Source organism: Myotis myotis, unplaced genomic scaffold (assembly GCF_014108235.1).
Source record: "Myotis myotis isolate mMyoMyo1 unplaced genomic scaffold, mMyoMyo1.p scaffold_m19_p_4, whole genome shotgun sequence".
Taxonomy (NCBI): Eukaryota; Metazoa; Chordata; class Mammalia; order Chiroptera; family Vespertilionidae; genus Myotis; species Myotis myotis.
Window position 1 is genome coordinate 50,397,270 of NW_023416346.1, and position 19,250 is coordinate 50,416,519.

The window sequence follows — 19,250 nt, forward strand, 5'->3', positions numbered from 1 at the left end:
CAGTTCTTACCTGACCTTTCTATTATAGTTCACTGTACAATCACTTGCCCCCCACCCCCAACTACCAAGGCCCCAGATGGATACATTCAAAATTATCTTGAGAATTTTTTGGCAAGGAGAAGGCTGTGTTTCCTTCTGGAGAATTAACCCCACCCTATTTCACTTCAGAGTATAGGCTCTCATCCAGTCTAGATTGCTTCCTTAGTCCAAAAGTTTAAGGCAGAGGGAACAACACTGGAAGTCCTGCCTGCACTTTTCTTAGCTCTCCTGCTAACTATGTGCTCCTCTGAGATACATATACTTGATCCCTTGGTAAAGTGAAAGAAAAGAAGTGACAGGAAAGACTCCACCATCTTGAATGTGAGTCCATCCTAAATTTTCTTAAAGCAAACAGTGTACCCACTTGATTGAATTGTCTAGAATGGAGTATCACTGTCTGGGGAGGAAAGAGAATAACACATCTTTCCTGTCTTGTCATGTGATTCTATCTACAGCCCGGAGCCTCAGGGTTCAGATATCAGGTCCCTATTTTATCTTACTGTAAGGTTGGGAATTTCTCTGATTTAGGTTCTTAGCGGTTCTTGGAAATATTTACATAGATTGCCCTGTTGGAGTGACTAGTACTCTAACAGCTCTTGTAAAGGACAGGAAAAGATAACCAGCATCATTCATATTTCCTAATGTGACCCAGTGGACTTGATGAGAAAGAAATAGCCCAATGATTCATTCTTCTGAGGCCACTGTCTTGCAGCCAAATCAGTCAATTCCTAGAAACGCCCCAAATGGGGTTATTTCTCCCACCCTAGCCCTGCCTTAAGTGATACAACCCATCCTGTTGATTGGGATGCCGACAGGTCTCCCTGGGTATGATGCGGTGATGGTAAGAATGAGAAACACACCCAATCCCAGCCATGGCTTGAAATCTCCAAAATGTCTCAGTATTCTCAAAAAGGGAGACAACTCATTCTCAGACCTTTCTATTCACAGCCCTGTGCAGTCCTCATCCTGGATCCTAGCTCCATGCCTCACATTAGGAGCTGGATAAGTTTTGGTTGTATTGCATTGAAGGATGCTCCTGTGACCCCTCCCCTTTATAGGCTCCTCAGCCTACAGCCCAGATGCTGGCTCTTGCAAGGACCCTCAGAAAACATGGAGCCAGTGACTTCACTTCCCACTCAACAAATGTGAGACCACCAAGGATATATCTAGGGCAGGCAGTGATTCACTCCAGCCTAATATCTACAACCACTATGAGGCAAGGGTCAGAGGACACTGCCTGAAGTTTACAGGCAAAAAAGGCTACCTTTCACCACTTACCTGGTTGGTGTGGGTCCTTTTCCTCCCAATCTTGTCTTAGCACTTTCCTTCCAAGGCCAGTACCATTAGGCTCCGTAGACATTAGTGTTGGTGGATCGGACTCATAGCATTTGTTATTATGAATGGATTTGCTTCAGGATTCGAGGGTGGGGGCCGTAGCCTATTGGGAAGAGCAGTAGTTTTTGCATCTAGCTTCCCTGGGTGGTAAACCTCTGGGGTAAATTTTCATGGCAAGAAGCACATGCACTTGGGCCATATTATCTATGAAACTGCAGCCATTAAAACTACATTCTACTAGGTTCCTTATCAGATACCCAGAAAAGATAGAACTTTGCTTTCATTCATTCCCGCACTTTAAAAAACATTTACTTATTGACAGCCATGCACTTGTGAGCATCCAAAGGCTACTGCTGAAGAACCTGAATAGTTGCTGATGGTAGAACAAGGCCCAAGGTGTGTTTATTTGGAAGAGGCTTCCCTGTAAATGTATCTCCATGGCCATGTAAAGAACTAAAGATGCTTGATGTCTTAAGGGGTTCAGGGCTTAGGTTCTGAGCACAGGGGCCCATTTTAACTCCCTAACCTTTAATTTCCAGTATTGTGTTCTCTTCCAGTGTGTGTTTCCAACGGAAAGACCTATTCTCATGGTGAATCCTGGCATCCTAACCTCCGGGCATTTGGCATTGTGGAGTGTGTGTTGTGTACTTGTAATGTCACCAAACAAGAGTGTAAGAAAATTCACTGCCCCAACCGATACCCCTGCAAGTACCCTCAAAAAATAGATGGAAAGTGCTGCAAGGTGTGTCCAGGTAAAAAGGCAAAAGGTGCGTTGGCTGGAAGCCCTGCCTCATAGTCATTCTCAATGTTCTGTGAACATCAGAAACATAATCAACCTGTCATATCATTGTAATGATAACAGTTCTACTAATAATGAACTGCATTCTCTTCTCTTTTAAAGGGCTAGTAAGACTATTGCTTGGAAGAAATGCACTACTAAGAATTAGACATTGGATGTGTTTGTGTCAACCATACCTTTGACTCCATGGAGCCCTAAGTACCAAACTTTAGCCTTGGTTTTATAAGTAGTAGAGAAATTAGCTTATGATGATAATTAGGAAGAACAATAGCAGCTTTAATTTTTATATTACTATTTAACTCATCAAAGCATGATCACATCCAGCCCTAACTGGTTTGGCTCAGTGGATAGAGCGTTGGCCTGCGGACTGAAGGGTCCCAGGTTCTATTCCGGTCAAGGGCATGTACCTTGGTTGAGGGTACATCCCCAGTGGGGGGTGTGCACAAGGCAGCTGATCGATGTTTCTCTCTCATCGATGTTTCTGGCTCTCTATCCCTCTCCCTTCCTCTCTGTAAAAAATCAATAAAATATATTTTTTAAAAAAGCATGATCACATCCAATATCCTTTTGAGATAAGATAAGAGACAGGTGAGGTATAGTGGAAAGAGAGTGGGTTTTGGTTCTAATCAAAGTTGCTGTGCGACCTTGGAAATGTGCCCTGTCTGCTCTGGGCCTCATCAGCCTCATCTGTATAATGAAAAGCTTAAAACAGTTGACCTACAAGCCCTGTTCCAAGAGTAAAATCCTATCATGATGTTACTATTTCTTTGTTAATGATAAGAAAACTGAGGTGTATAATTAGTGACTTGTCCAGAGCCACACAAATAGATAATAAAACCAAGGCCTGGAAGCCATGTCACTTATAGCCCATTGTCTTTTCCAGGCCAGTAGAAAATGTAAACTGATTTAAAAATGCTAGATTAATTATTTAAATACTGCTTTTAACACATGAGCTAGATAAAAATATAGTTTGTAGTATTGGGTTTCACAGAGTATGGAATTGGTAAGCAAGTATTCTAGCCCTGCCTCTGCCACTGGTTTACTGTGTGTCCTAGAACAAGTCACTTCACCTCTCTGAGCTTCAGTTTTCTTCTCTGCAAAATGAAGGGTTGGAATAGATTATTTCTTAGGGTCCTTCTAGCTTCAACATTCTAATAGTGAATTAATTAATTACTTTCAAGGACATGAATTTATCATTTCTTACGCCTACATGCAAAGCATTTTTGTAAACACAGTTGAAAAAACAAACATTTTTAAATGTAAGCAGAGAGCTAAATTATTTATTTCTTCAATTTAGGCAGTTTCTCATGAGTAGCAGGTGACCATGATTTTGTTCAGTGTATATTTTTTGAGCACCATCATGTAGGTCAATGGTTCCCAAGTTTGTCTACACATTGGAATCCCCCAGAGAGCTTCTAAAATTATCTGTGTCCCATCCTTAGAGATCATGATTTAATTGCTATGAGGTGTGGCCTGCACTTTGGATTTTTAAAGATTCCCAGATGATATTAATTTGCAGACAATTTTGGGAACCCTGGATGTAGGCCCAGGGTGATTTATGGTCTTGCTACTCAAAGTGTGTTTTGTGGACCAGAAATACCTGAAAGCTATTTAGAAATGCAGGTTTTCCCCAGGCCAACTGCATCAGAATCTGCATTTCAACAAGACTCATGTGTTGATTCCAATGCACATTAAAGTTTGAAAAGCTTTTACTAATGGCACAAACAAAATCTTTCTTAATGTAACAACCCTCATCTTCCAAAGTAAACAGGGGCAGGGTGTGAAAAAAAAAAAAAAAGACCAGAACTATCTGATCTGGAGTAGATAATTGTGCCATTGAAATTGGTGAGGAAATGGACTCACTAGGGGTAGGGAGAGAGCACATTCTGATGTTGAAATGGACAGGGGGGCCACCCAGCCACGATGGCCTATTATGACTTCCAAGTATGTAATCTCACTGGATCCTCAAACATTTTAGTGTCACTTAAGGTTAATTCTGCCAATACAATTTTCTCTTTGGTCAAGGGTCTATCACCTATAGTCATATAAGTAATACAACATGATAATTTCAGATTAAATTAATAGCCACCTAAAATACCCCAGGTAAGGTAAATCCTCCTACTGTGTAATATTACAATTTGAATCTCAGGCCTTTCAAAATAGAAGTTGAATAAAAATGTGTTGAGAACAGGACACAGAACAGGCATAACCTTAAAATAATTGACCTCTCAGAATGGTAATATTTATTTAAAAACATTACTTTCCATACTCTTTGGCTAAGCCATTTCACTCCTAGAAATCCTCTGTATGTTGTAAGATACATACACATATATACAAACAAGGATTTTTGCTGCAGTGCTGTTAACAATAGTGAAAAACTATAAACAATTTGAAAGTCTACCAATATGGGGATAGTTAAATAAATTATGGTACATCTATACTATGGCATAGCACATAGCCATTAACAAAATGAACTGACAAACAAAATAGAACCAGAGACATGAATACATGGAACAGACTGACAAAGGGGAGGAGGGACGGAGGGACTGGGTAAAAGAAAGTGAAGGTATTAGCCAAAGAACATATATGCATAGCCTATGAACACAGACAATAGTGTGGTGAAGGCCAGATGAGGGCAGGGATGGAAATGGAGGTCACTTATAACAGTGTCAACAATAAAAAAAGAAGTGGCCCACAGCAAAATAATAACCCCCTTTCCCCAAAAAAATCATTGTAGACCAAGATTTAATGGCACAGAAAGATGTTTGCAATATATTTAAGTACAAAGAGAAAGCTACAAAACAATATATATAATATGATCCCATTTATGTGTTAAAAAGAAAGTGTCTATAATAGACAAAAAAAGACTGTAAGGGTATATATAGCAGAATGTTAACAGTGATTATCTTTAGGTGACTGAATTATAGGTAATTTTTATTTTCTTCTTTTTGTTTATCTCTATTTTTCAAAGTATATTATGTTTGTAATTAGAAATATATATATTATTTTTAAAACTGCCCTCCAAAATTCCAATTGGTAATATAGTGAGAAGTCTAATTGACTCAACCTGTTTCTCTAAAAAAGCTGTTTTCCCACTACACTGAGATGTGTGGAAATAGAAGACTTATTATTTTGTTTATTTGTTCCCTTTACTTTATCTCTGTTTTTTAATGTTTTATTGAATTTATTGGGGTGACACTGGTTAACAAATTATACAGGTTCTAGGTGCATGATTCCATGAGAAATAGAAGACTTACTGAGCAACATGGAAGTGAGAGTGTCTGTATCTTTCTGTGTACCTGTTTCTCAGTGAGCCAAACAGTAGTGTGTGCATATTGAATGATTCCTGATAGTCATATTGCCCAACAACAGTACCTATCTAGAGGCCAGGGCACCAGCTGCAGGTATTCAGCAACTTCAGAGCATCAAAGGGCATGCACTTGCTTATGCATTCAATCTTGAAATACATATTATGTGCCTACAGTTTGCAAGATACTGCTATAGGCACTGAAAATTGAGAGATGAACAAGAAAGACAAAGGCTACTTGCTGGCATGCTCCTTATATTCTAGTGGGAGAAAAAAACAACAACAATGAACACAAACCAGTAAGGTAATTTTAGGTTGTGATGAGTACTGTGAAGAAAATATAAATAGAATCAAATGATACTGAATGGGTTGTGGCACTTTAAAAAGAGTGGTCAGGGAAGGCTTCTCTGAAGAGATATTTGTGTAGAGTTCTGAATGATGTGAAGGAGTGAGAAATGGGAAGATCATGGCATCACTAGCTTCTTAGAAAATAACATATGACAGAGGAAAAGGAACAAAGGATTGAGGAGGGAAAAGGTTGATGGGAAAAAAGGAAGAGTACATTCAGTTATTCATGTTGAAAAGGGAAAAGAGACAAAATTTGCTGATGATCCAGCGAAAAGTTTTGTTATAACAAATTATTGCAGGCTACTTTAGTAACAAACGAGGGCCAAAATAAAGGATGTGAGTTTTGCCTCTCTCTCTTGCTTGTTCTCTGGTACAGGCTGCCTTGCCTGGCATATCAGTATTGTGTAGGACTTCCACTTTCTGAAGGTTCCCCAACTCCCTTCTCACTCCACTATACCACCCTGATACCAGGAATTCCCATAATTACACTTTCTTTGGGATTACAACATAAAACATTCCTATTACGACTTAAAACTTTCCTGGGCTGGGCTAAAACATCTTCATCAGTCATCACCACTTCCGAAAGGAAATGGTTTCTTAATTTCTTAGTTCTGGAAGGCTCAGAGCAGGAGCATTCCCCTGAGAAGTGGGAGTGGCCAAAATGACTTCAAGCATGGCATTCTTCCCTGGAAGGAAATGAAAGTAAGTGAACATGAGTGATCAGAAAGCACCTTGAGGTGGAGGGTGTAGAATGAGGAGAATGTTCCTGAGTAAGTAGTTCGAAATACACACTTTGTTTTACACTTAACATTTTCAAGTGCCAATCAACAAATGGATTATGTTGCTTGTAGATCCCTTCTGATGAGTGACTCAAGCTCTTGAAGGGGAAGGGGTGTTGGTGAAGGATGACTCTTCAGGACACTGGGAGAATATTTAGTATATTGTAGGTACTTCCAGTGTCATCATGGATTTCATATGGCAGTTATAACCATAGCCAGTATTAAGCTAGTGAGCAAATTTTAACAAATGAACTCAGCTCGCACATTAAAGGTGATAATTATGTACATAAGAGTTCCTGTACATTCAGTGATCTCCCCACCTTCACCCATTTGAAAAGTGCTAGAACACCCCTTAAATACCTAACATATCACCTTTTTTAGACTGGTCCACCTGGGAATTAAATAAATAAAAAGAAGGTCTAAAGGAGAAGGGAATTTTGATTTTAGGATAATCTAAACATTGAGTAATCCAACCTGGAATCATCAAGAGAAGACTTGGTTTTGTCCTCACTGTGTCAATAAGATGATGGGGGTGGGAAAGCTAATCAGGTCAGCAAGAGACATCAATAGCAATTTGATTACAACCTCTTGTCCAAATGTGTTTCATTGGTTAACAGTGATCTTCCTAATTAGAATCACAAATCCAAAACACTTAACATTTTATATATATATATATATATATATATATATATATATATATATATATATATATATCTTGATTTCAGAGAGGAAGGGAGAGGTAGAGGTAGAAACATCAACAATGAAGGAATCATTGATCGACTGCCTCCTGCGCCCCCCACACTGGGGTTGGAGCCTGCAACTTGGGCATGTGCCCTGACTGGAGCCATGCTGGCCATGCTATATATAGATCTATATAGATCTATATCTATCTATCTATCTATCTATCTATCTATCTATCTATCTATAGGTAGATAGATAGATAGATAGATAGATATATCTATATCTATCTATATATATATATATATATATATATATAGAGAGAGAGAGAGAGAGAGAGAGAGAGAGAGAGAGAGAGAGAAGAAGAAGAAGAAGAAGAAGAAGAAGAAGGAGGAGGAGGAGGAGGAGGAGGAGGAGGAGGAGGAGGAGGAGGAGGAGAGAGAAGAGGATCGACTGTGCAATCTAGATATGTGCCCTGATCAGGAATCAAACCCATAACCTTTCAGTGTAAGGGACAATGCTCCAACCAACTGAGCCACACCAATGTTCAATGCTCTTATCAAATACTTTCATAGATGGTTTCTGCCCTTATTCAAAGTTTTCAGAGTGTCTGTGGCATCTCTTTGTTGTTCCTGACTTGAGTGTACACTTTAGTACACAGCTGAAGAGGGTGCCCAGAGGCCAGCAGAAAAAAACTTAACTCACAGATAGTCAGCCAAGAGAAACCTTTTTTAATAGGGGACTGAGGAATGAGGAGGGTGGAGCGGAATGGGGAATATCAGGAGGAGGTACCTTTATTCCTGGAAGCTGAAACCCAAGTTTAGATTAAACTTTAAATGATCCATAGTTGAGGGAGTTGACCAGTTCTTGTGTGTCTCCCAACCATTTGGCATACCATGCATATGACTAAGCTGACATCTAGCGTTTGGCACTGGTGTTGATTTGGTATTATCATTCCCCTTAAAAAACAAATCAAAGAGCATTCAGAAATGTCAAGCTAATTTGGATAGATCATTTGAGCAAATATATGCACACAAAGGAGTATCATAGATGTTTTCTAAGTATAAGTGATGTCAGGGACGTTAACCAAGGCCCTCTTTCAGCCCATTCCCTAGGCCTCTGTTGGTAATACTGAGCTAGATAGACCATGATCCTGACCCAAAACGGAGAAATCTATGTTCCCTTAATTGCCTAAGAGATTCATATCTGTCCAAGTTCTTCTTCCTCATGAAGGTCCACTTCTCATGTGGCGCTTGGTGGATCCACTTTAGTTTGTGGGCCAGTGTTCTACAGAACTATGGATTCTGTCATCTTGTGGACTTAAATTAAAGGCCATGTGCTCCTTTGTGATTTGGTGGCTGTTATAGAAGCAGCCTAAACTGACACAGTGAAATATGGGTGTAACTTCTATCTCTATAACAATATTCTTGTTGATTTTCCAATTTTGATGAGTATATGTGTTACAAACAGATAGATAAATGCAAAAGTTCACTTCTGGATATGCAAGCCAGTGACAGAATTTTTCTTGCTTCCTGATTCTAGAAGAACTTCCAGGCCAAAGCTTTGATAGCAAAGGCTACTTTTGTGGAGAAGAAACAATGCCCGTGTATGAGTCTGTGTTCATGGAGGATGGGGAGACAACCAGAAAAATAGCATTGGAGACAGAGAGACCACCGCAGGTAGAGGTCCATGTTTGGACAATTCAAAAGGGTAAGCAAAACAACATTAATTTTTCTTTGGTGGTTTGCTTTTGTTTTTGTTTTGTTGTGTTGCGTGGTGTGTGTGTGTGTGTGTGTGTGTGTGTGTGTGTGTGTGTGTGTTTTATAAAGGGGCTACAGGGAAGGAGGGGAAGCCTCACCATAATTTTGCTTCAACCTGTTTCTCCTTTTGGGACAGAAGAATTCCTGATTGCTTAGAAACTAACATATGACTAATACAGTTATTATGGCCTTTAACTTTAACGTTGACCTGGGCTAAAAAATAAAAACTAAGTATTTACCCTTGGGATTTGTTGTCTTTTTCATACAACAAGGCTAGAGGATTGTTTCTCAACCCTGGCTGCACATCAGAATAATCTGGGAGAAAAAATTTTAAATACCAAATGCCTGGGCCTAACCTGAGAGATTCTGACTGAGTGGTTGGGAGTGGGGCCTGAGCTTAAGTGTTTTATAAAGCTCCACAGGTGATTCTAGTATATAGTTAAGTTTACAAACTATCAAACTATAGTCTATGGTTCTTTCCAACATGAAACTCCACGAACATGAAAATATATTCATTTGGTAAGAAGCAAAGTCTCTTGAATCATGCTTCGTACTCTGGAGTAAGACAAATTGAAAACATGATCCCTGCCCTCAAGTTTATAGTTTCACTGGAGGAACAATCCCAGTCATGATGTCCAATTTCTTTTTTGATTATTCACATTACCATAGCAAGCCACATTGTGCTCACTGTAATTCAGATTATCTCATAGATAAAAGATAAGTGCTGATCTAGTCTGGTCAAGTTTTCTAGGAATCCAAAGGTAGAGGTGAGATTTCAATTGAAAAATTATAAACATCTTTTTTCTACTGGCACCTGCATAAGTCTCAAGAGTACTCAAACTTTAGTATGTTTCAGTGTCATGCAAGGAGGTGGTTTATAATGCAGCTGCTTGGCCCCATCCATGAAATGCTACTTCAGTAGTCTTGGGTAGCTTCTAAAGTTTTGAATTTTTAAGCAATAGGCAGGTGATTCTAATGCAGATGGCACTTGGACCATACTTGGAGAAATAACTGCTCTAGTATTTGTGGGGCTTTTTCTCTCCCTTTTCACAACCACCTTTCTTTCTTGAAAGAAAGAGTTCCTCCGTACCCCTTAAATATATTCTAGAACACACATATGTTTCTTGTCCGTGTTTATTTTTGCTCTATACCTAGAAATGTTGATTTTCAGTCTCTAACTCCATAGCTCTTCTGTAGCTGGCCACCTAGGACTACGCACTGTTCTGTTGGCTTCCCTAGCAGTGGGCCCACTATTCATCATGTAAAATCTCACACCCCACAGAGCTGTATGGGTGTTTTTCAACTTGCTAGTGTAGCATCTAAATAACCTTGTTCATAGTACAGGTGATCACGGTGTGTGCATAATGGGCAGAGAAATACCCAGGCTTCATTTCCATTGCTCCCTGTAGACCTCTTGGGGATTAGTCAAGTGAGCCGGTACCATGTTGCTCATTAACTGCAAGGTAATTTTCAGTAGTGTACATGTTATTTTGATAAAAGCAATTCAGTCATTGTTGAGACAATGGAACCCCTTATTTTAACTCTCCCTACTTTTATAAGAGAAAGCTAAAGGAGCTGTGAATATTCCCCAAAGGAAAATACACTTTTTGGTATATTGAAGATCAGGAATGGCTTCTCCATTTACACAAACAACATGTTTGCAGTCCCACTGCTGGTTGTCACTGCTTAGCCAAGAGGGCAGCCCAGTGGTTTTAGCAGGGACATCGTCTACCCAGACTTGGGGCAAAGACAGAATTTCTAATACTGCCCATATCTGATTCCATGTGGCTTTCCCTAGGACGGTGTCCCATGATCAGCAGCACCATTTCCCTTATCTCCATCCTCTAGAGAACCAGGAGGAAGCCAGTGAAACAAGGAAACAAATGGAGTTAATTATAACCCTAGAGCCATCCAAGTTCTGGTTAAGCACATTACACAGCCGAGCTCAATACTCCTAAGCCCCAGTAATGAGATGATATGCTTAGCCCAAGCAGAAAAAGGGGCTGGTGGTTCCAGATAGAGAGAGCCTGATCACCTGCCCAACATTTTTGCTTGGCTCCAGGCATCCTTCAGCATTTCCATATTGAGAAAATCTCCAAGAGGATGTTTGAGGAGCTCCATCACTTCAAGCTTGTGACCAGGACAACCCTGAGTAAGTGGTACCTCTCTTTCTTTACTCCTCCCTGGAAAACACATCCAGTTTTCAATGGAGCACAGCTCCAAATAAAGTCTTTCTGTATTCTTAATGAGCATTAGTTATGCTCAATATCAACATCAGATGATGTTTTATCTCTCCTCTGGGTAACTTAGCAGGGAAAGGGGTGTCTGGATGTGAGTGAACTGAAGATCTTGGACCTTGTGCATACAAATCCAGATGTATTAAGCATAAGCTACCTCAGATCAAGGTTTCCTGAACATCTTTAATGAAACTGATAAACCCAGAGTTTCAAGATGGTTAGAGAACTCTCACAGGATTCCAGATCTGATGTATTTGTGGAGACTTCACATCTGGAAGGGTATGTCCTCTAGTGTTGGGGATGAGAGACAGAGAAAATTATTCCTGTACTGTATCAAAGATGTGTTTGGCTCTTTGGAACTGCCCCTGGGTGTTAATGTTTCTTTAAAAGCATTCAGGCACTGAGGCATACTTGTAGCTCTCCCAGTTTCTACACTAGATGGAGCCTAGGGACAAGATACTGCTAGGCACTGGGGGCAGAGGGTGGGGGTGGGAAGCACTTCTGAAGGAATAAAAGACAAAATTTCTATCCACAGGGAATTCTAATGGGCGAGACAGAACATGAAAATGCTTTCACTATGAATTAGTATACTTCTGAGGAATTAAATACCTAAGTGCTCAGGGGAATCTGCAAGGAACAATGCTATGAGAGCCAGGTGGGCTTATTTGAGGAAGGCTTCAGGAGGAGGTGTGTTTTGAAAGAGAAGGGTGTGGCTGGGCAACAGGTCAGGGAATCAGTCCAGGAATAGAGTGAAGCCGAAGAGAAGACTCAGACAGGAGCAAACAAGAAGTGTAGGTGTGGGTGGGTGGGTGTGGGTGAGGAACAATTACAAAGACCACATAGGGTGCACAGAAATATGAGAGGAGTTAGAGGCAGGAAGTAGTTAGAGGACCTGAAGGAAACAAGTGAGAAGTTCAGATATAAGGCAAGTAGCATTGGTAGTTGCTCTATACTTACAAACAGTATAGTGATATCCAAAAGGTGTTTTGGAAGGATATTTCTTAGCTTTCATATGGATTTATTAAGCACCTACTTTAATTAGGCCAGATTCTGTAGAGTCCAATATGCCATGCTAAGAAGTTGGACTTGATCTCCAGACCAGAGTACCCCAGTGATGGTTTTTAAGCAAGTAAAGGATATATTCATATAGAGAGAAGCAGTTGTTGTGTGGAGTGAAAGTTGGACTGTTAGTGAAAGAGCTGGTGATAGTCTTAATTAGAAAGTGATTATACAGTACTAAGTATGTTAGAGAGCAGAAGTCACTGTGAGATACAGCTCTGATTAAATAATCAAGAACGGTATCAAAGAGAGAAATGAGTGTGGAAAGACTCTAATATTAACAACTTTATAGACTGGGTGAATTAGTAATACCATTCACCAATGGGAACCTCTGACAATATGTGTTTGGTGGAAAGAAATGAGTTTCACTTAAAACATCTTTGCCTTAAGAGCCATCTGATTAGAGTTATTCAATAAGCCGCTGGAAATAGGGTTGATGAGATCAGTTGTTTGTTCTTCAGGAGACTGATAGACAATGAACTGGGCAGCAGGAGAATTAAAATGGAAGAGTTGGGATTTCTTACTTATGAGTAAGGAATAAAGGACCCATAGTCTAGGATCCCATGATCAGTTATGTGACTTTTGAAATTACCAATTAATTTAAAAGAACATGTTTCTGTTTATACTGTGAACAAGACACTGTGCTATGCACTGGAGGTCTTGAAAGGTTATTTAAACTTTCCACTAATAACAGTTAGGATTTGAGGTGTGTAATAGATGTGGACGGTGTGTGCTTCAGACTCTGTGCAGCTGAGGAAAGTGAGGAATGAGAGGATCCTGCAGAATAATCTGGGGACAAAGAACAATCCTGACCCCTTTATATAATGTGTCTCTCAGATCCTGGCACACGGTAAGGCTTTAGTGAAAGCTGGTTACTTGCCCAAACTTTCGCCCATTTTTCCTTCTACCTTGCCATTGAGTCAGATAAAATAGGAACATAGTAACAGAGAAATTGAGTCTGCAAAGAAGGGGGTCGTGTGTGTGTGTGTGTGTGTGTGTGTGTGTGTGTGTGTGTGTGTGTGTTGGTGGTGGATTTTTTTGTGGCTAGTGAAAAAAAAAAAGAGGTTCAACACAGCTTCGGAATTAAAAGGAGCTTGCTAACTTTGGACTAGGAGTTCTCCAGGTGTGACACCATGAGTGCAGGAATAAAAAGAAAACCGAAGAGGCTATCCCAGATGGACAGTTGGTATGTATGCTATTGGACAGGACAATATGATAGCAGGAAAAGGAAGATCTAGTCACTCTCAAGGACCAGGAAAGTTAGAAAAGGAATGAGTCAGAGGTCTGCGGTAGTTTCCAGTTTTGAGCACAGAGTGTGCACTCAAAAATGTTTGTTCAGCATGACAGAATATGGGATAGAGAAATTGGCAAGGATACTTTAGAAGTGTGGACAGTTCCATGGAGAGGTGAAAACAGGGAATACAGCCATGTTTACCTGGAGCAGAATGGGATCACATGTGGGATGTGAAAATGGAACTCTATAAGGAACCATAGGAAGGGATTGAGGGGGTGAGGACAGGCTGCAAGCATAACAGAAAGCTTTTATAGAGAGAATCAGTTGTGTGGAGTTAAAAAAATTAACTACACACATACATGTGCGCGCGCACACACACACACACACACAGAATTTTAACAAAGGATAGCAGGAATAGAGAAAAGGGCAGTAAATAACCAAGTAACCCAAACCAACATTTGGGCCCCCCAAAGTAATCAAAACAAAGCCCCAATAAAGTAACAGGTAGTATGTTCCAAACTTTGACCTGGTGCCAAGTGAACCACCTATATAGTAACAACCTGATAGTGGGGCATTTTGTGAATGCTAAATACACTGTAAAAATTCCAAGAATAATACTTAAATTTTACTCTTGAGGAGTCAGTTATGTGTTATTCTTGGGATTCTTACAAATGCTGTGTGTCAAAATGAAAATTCCATGGTCAACTTTCCATATCTGCCCCCAGAAAAGTGTTTTGGGGGCTAATTTGCTGAAACCACAAGACTGTATCCCCTGGTAGGTTAATGTATGAGTGGGGAAGTATGGGGGATATTGATTATACTCCTAATTAGCTCTGCTCACTTATTACATATCCAAGCCACTTTGTGTTTATCTTTTAGGCCAGTGGAAGATATTCACCGAAGGAGAAGCTCAGATCAGCCAGATGTGTTCAAGTCGTGTGTGCAGAACAGAGCTTGAAGATTTGGTCAAGGTTTTGTACCTGGAAAGGTCTGAAAAGGGCCACTGTTAGACGAGACAGTATTGGATAGGGTAAAGCAAGAAAACTCAAGCTGCAGCTGGACTGCAGGCTTATTTTGCGTAAGTCAATAGTGCTCTAAAATACAAACTCAAATGCAGTTAATTATTCACGCTATGCACAGCATAACTTGCTCCTTTATGTGGAGTGGTGTGTCACCCCTTAACCATCTTCTCCAAAGAGATTGGAAGAATCTTGAATTATTTGTAGGAAGAAGAGAGATGAAACACCATAACTCTGTTCTAGTTTCTTGGAGAATCACGTTTCTTTACAGGTTAAAGAGTAAACAAAACCCCAGGGTTTCTAGCTAGAAAGTTATTCAATGAAAGAAAGAGAAAGGAATCACTTCTTAGTAGGGGTTCTGTAATACAGATAAAAATATTTGTATGAAATTATGCTCTTTGAATTTTAGAATGTCTTGTGTGTTTTTTAAAAAATTAACCACACACACACACACACACACACACACACACACACACACTCTAAACTACAGCCTTCATTATGAGGCAACACCAGCATAGACTCTCTCCTCCTTTTCTTGAACTGGCTTCCAAGTAGCTTGGCAGTTGTTAGAACCCAGAAGGATAAATAAGGAACTGTGAGCAGAAGGCTATGCCCTTGGGCCTATGGTAAGTTTTATGAAGTCACCAACTATGGTAGCAGTTTGCAAAATAAGAATACCATGTCATGGCTGCATGCACTTCAAAGTGGTAAATAACTTTTCCCTAATGATACCACTTCCCTTTTCTCCCTGAATGTACTGGGCCTTCATGAAGAAGTTGGAATTGGGTACCCTTTTCAGAAACTGAATCCATATAAGATAAGTAATTGTTGAATAAAAGAGTTGACTCCTCTTTGTGTTTTCAAGTCAGTAAAACTCACCAAATAATAGTGCAATACTCACTAATTTTCTTGAGACCATAGTCCTCTAATTCAAAAATGTAGGTGAAATTATTAAATCGTAGAAGCTCCTTGAAAAGGCAGTTTCTATTATCCAATTACAGTTGATTTTTACTTTACTAAGGGTCTCAGTCTTCATGAGCTTCTGAGTGTCAGCTCTTTAGTTAGGAGGATTATTGCTTATTTGGGGAGGTGGTAATTCTAAACAGATCTTTTCCTAAACCTTCCTGCCATTCTAATCTCAGCCATCAAGCATGGATTTGAATCATGAATCCTAGAGAAGGCTGGTCCAAAAATGTCTATTTGCAGCCCAATACAAGAGCATGTTATCCATTCTGAGGCCTGGCTTTAGAAATTATTTTTGTGGGAAAACTATAAATTCTCCATAGCAAGGATGTCAAGCCTGCCTTTTAGATTTATCGCCTCTGAAAAGCATGAATGAATTCTAGTGAGTATTTAAAAATATTAAGGACTCAGAAATCAAATATTTCTTATTATATAATCATAGGTGAAAGCAACATTTTTTCTTAGAATGTTTGACACCAATAGGGACAAATGAAAAAAAGTTCAGTCTGTATGGCAACTTGCACTAGGAGTCTGTTTTCATAAAAGAGCATAAAAGAGCACAAGGCAGGTGTTTCATGGCCAGACCTTCATGGGACAACTTCTCACAGCCCCTTACACACATTCTCCTCAGGAAAGGGAGGTAAGACATCAGGGCTGAAAGGCATGGAGCCTTATTGGAGAGAGGGTGTTAAATTGCTGCTGTCTCCCTCCCAGAGGTGGCAGTATTTCCATAGCGTGGAAAGAAGTAACTGATCCTGAAGCAAAGTGGTGATTTCCCCTCCTTGATGACTCACCCCAAAGCCTTCCCACCCAGGTGTTCTCTGAAAGCTCAACCTTCAGAGAACACCCAGAGAGTTTCCCTAGATAGATTCCTACCCCCAGGTGATAGGACACACCTTTACAAAATGCTGTGTGAAGTAGGAACTAGGGAACTATGCTGGGCCAACATAGAAACCCTCCAGTGTTTGATGTTGTGTAGGGAGTAGGACATAGGAAGAAGAGGCCAAATGCCTGTAGTTAGTAGATAGGAATGGATGTGGTTCTTCTTGTGTATTTATTTGTATTATAAACACTTAGAACAACAAAGACCATAAGTACTATTTAGCAGTTGTAGTCATTTTATAGTTAACTCATGTAAACAATTAAGAGTAACATAACAGTATTATCCTTTAACTCTTCCCACAAGACATGTACCTAAATATGGTACTTATTTATGTAGTCACTGTATTTCTGGATTTTTAAATTAATAAAATGTTAATTTTGAAAAATCATGTGTGATAATGCTGTGTAAGTGATTAACTCTCTGGACAATGCTGATTTTAGACTGGGTAACAGGTGATGGGTAGGTAAGCCAGGCTGTTCTTCGTAATCAGACTACCTGAATTCTTAATCCCAGCTCTGCACTTACCAGCTGTGTTTGTCAATTTCCCCAACTATAAAATTGGGGATAATAGTGGTACCATTCCCTTTTGACTGCAATCTTACAGTGAGGGTTAGTTTAGTTAATGCATGTAAAGTTAATAGAATGGTGTCTGGTGCACAGTGAGCATTCATTTTTGACCATGGATGTTCAAAATGGCATGGCACTGAAAATGGCCATTGATTTCTGGCTTCCCTTTAGGCCAAGACATTTAAGAGACTGGGGACAGAAGGCCATTGACTTGGATTTCAAGAAGGCCTCAATTTTAGGCTGTTCCTCAGTGGTAGATTTGTATAGGGATCAGGGTAAGAGTTTTGTCACATATGTTGATCCAAACTCTATTCCCTCAAACCTCTAATACCAACCAGAAGCCAAGATATAAAAAAGGTGAAATGTCAGATAGCATAAGTACAGTAAAATGTGCATTGGTGTTAGCAACAGAGAAGTCATTAGTGGTGGAACATTGGGGAAGTGTTAGAAGCAGAGGCCAGAAGTGAGTGGGAGAGATGAGAAATTGGAGACAGCAGTTAGAGACAATTCTTTGGAGAAACTTAATTACAGAGACTGGAGAAATGACACTGGGAAAGGATATGAGGCCAAAGGACAGTTTTTTCTCCTCAAAATGAGGGGTATTTGGCCATGTCTTATACTGAAAGGAAGGATCCTATAGAAAGAAAAATATTAAAACTAAGGGAAAAGAGGGTTAACCTGTTGTGTGCAGTGCATGAGAAGCCATTCCCCATGCTAAGCCCTTGAAACTTACAATTGTTGACCACAACCTGGATAGAATTTTGGCCTTTGATTGACAACCCCTTATTGTGAATTAGCTAAACCTAGTTCCCCTCAACTCTGTTAGCTTGGTTCCCCTTTACATCCAACATACTGTCTTCTGGAATGGTAGACTATAAATTCCAATATTACTCCACCTCCGCTAGAGAGCCACATATAACTCAAACTAGACACCTTGACTCCACTGGCACTCTTCCCTTTTACTGATCATTCTTATCCAAATTGCACCAAGCCCTGTAGATTTGCCCTCCTACTGATCAGCACTAGAGTTTGGATCTGCTCCAATTTCCAAACCAGACTGGTTCAACACTCCTTATTTACAAAATAATCAAGAGGATGCAAAGTACAGCATGAAGAATATAGTCAATAATTTTGTAACAACTATGAATGGTGTCATTTGGATACTTGAAATATCGGGGGGATCACTATATAAAGTATGATTGTCTACCACTCTTCTGTGCACCTGAAACTAATACAAAATAATACTGAATATAAACTGTAACTGAAAATTTAAAATGGGTTCAAGAGTAAGTCCTGCTGCTACCACATGTCACCCATCCTTTTATCCCTTTCTTGGTTTGGCCCTCATCTGTGATAGGCACTGCTAGAAAAAATGACCACCCACTGTCTCCATCACCATACATCTCCTGACATTCACCACCACTGCTTCTAGGAAATAATGACCAAAGAACTTACTCTGTGCTAGTCACTGTAGTAAGCTTTAGACATGTATGTTTTCTCAGTTAATGCTAACCACAGCCCTGTATGGTAGGTTCCATTATTGAACCTATTTTAGAGATGAGAATCTTGAAAGCATTCTCTTTTACTTGTCATTATACGTAAAAATATGAAGTATTTGCTCAGCCACAGCCTTCCCAATTAGACTGGAGAGCTCCAACAGGGCTGGGACCCAGTACACAGCACTTCCAGATATTCAATAAATATTTGCCAAGTGAATAGTCAACCTGATAAGATTTTCTCTAGTTGGGGAAGAAAGCAGTCCGGAGATTACTTAAATACCCAGGGTCAGTAAGTCCTTCAGGATATTTTCTCTGTGCCCCACTCTAAGGAAAACTAATAAAATCTGGATTAACAAATCTAAATGAAAAAGTGCTTGTTTGCATTGCAAAACAATTTGCCATAAGGTGTCTTTTAAAATAAATATTGGATTTACACATAGTTTTTGTGGGAGCATTTTTAGTGATTAAATCAAAATGTCCCTGCATTTGTGGCAAGGCCTCACAACTGTGAAGGAGTCTTGCTAAGACCTCAATATTGTGCATGATAAGTAGTATCTATATTTCTACATATGCTATCTATATTATAATGTAATATAGGCTGCTCCTCAGTGGTAGATTTGTATAGGGAGCAGGGTAAGAGTTTTGTCACATATGTTGATCCAAACTCTATTCCCTCAAACCCCTAATACCAACCAGAAGCCAAGATATAAAAAAGGTGAAATGTCAGATAACATAAGGACAGTA

At 39.7% G+C, this 19,250-nt stretch overlaps 1 protein-coding gene across 4 annotated transcripts in view; it reads left to right on the plus strand.

The window, feature by feature from the left end:
• The window catches only part of CHRDL1 (chordin like 1), a 183,428-nt gene extending 168,431 nt beyond the window's left edge, over positions 1-14,997 (plus strand). For 2 of the 4 annotated variants that reach the window (XM_036305818.1, XM_036305817.1), the window contains exons 9-12: positions 1,932-2,126; positions 8,828-8,995; positions 11,108-11,197; positions 14,455-14,997. In XM_036305818.1, the coding sequence (XP_036161711.1) occupies positions 1,932-2,126; positions 8,828-8,995; positions 11,108-11,197; positions 14,455-14,585 (584 nt within the window). In that variant the 3' untranslated portion in view covers positions 14,586-14,997. Of the gene's footprint in view, positions 1-1,931; positions 2,142-8,827; positions 8,996-11,107; positions 11,198-14,454 lie in introns of all 4 variants that reach the window. The other 2 variants (XM_036305815.1, XM_036305816.1) reach the window with 1 other exon arrangement.
• Positions 14,998-19,250: the final 4,253 nt, after the last annotated feature.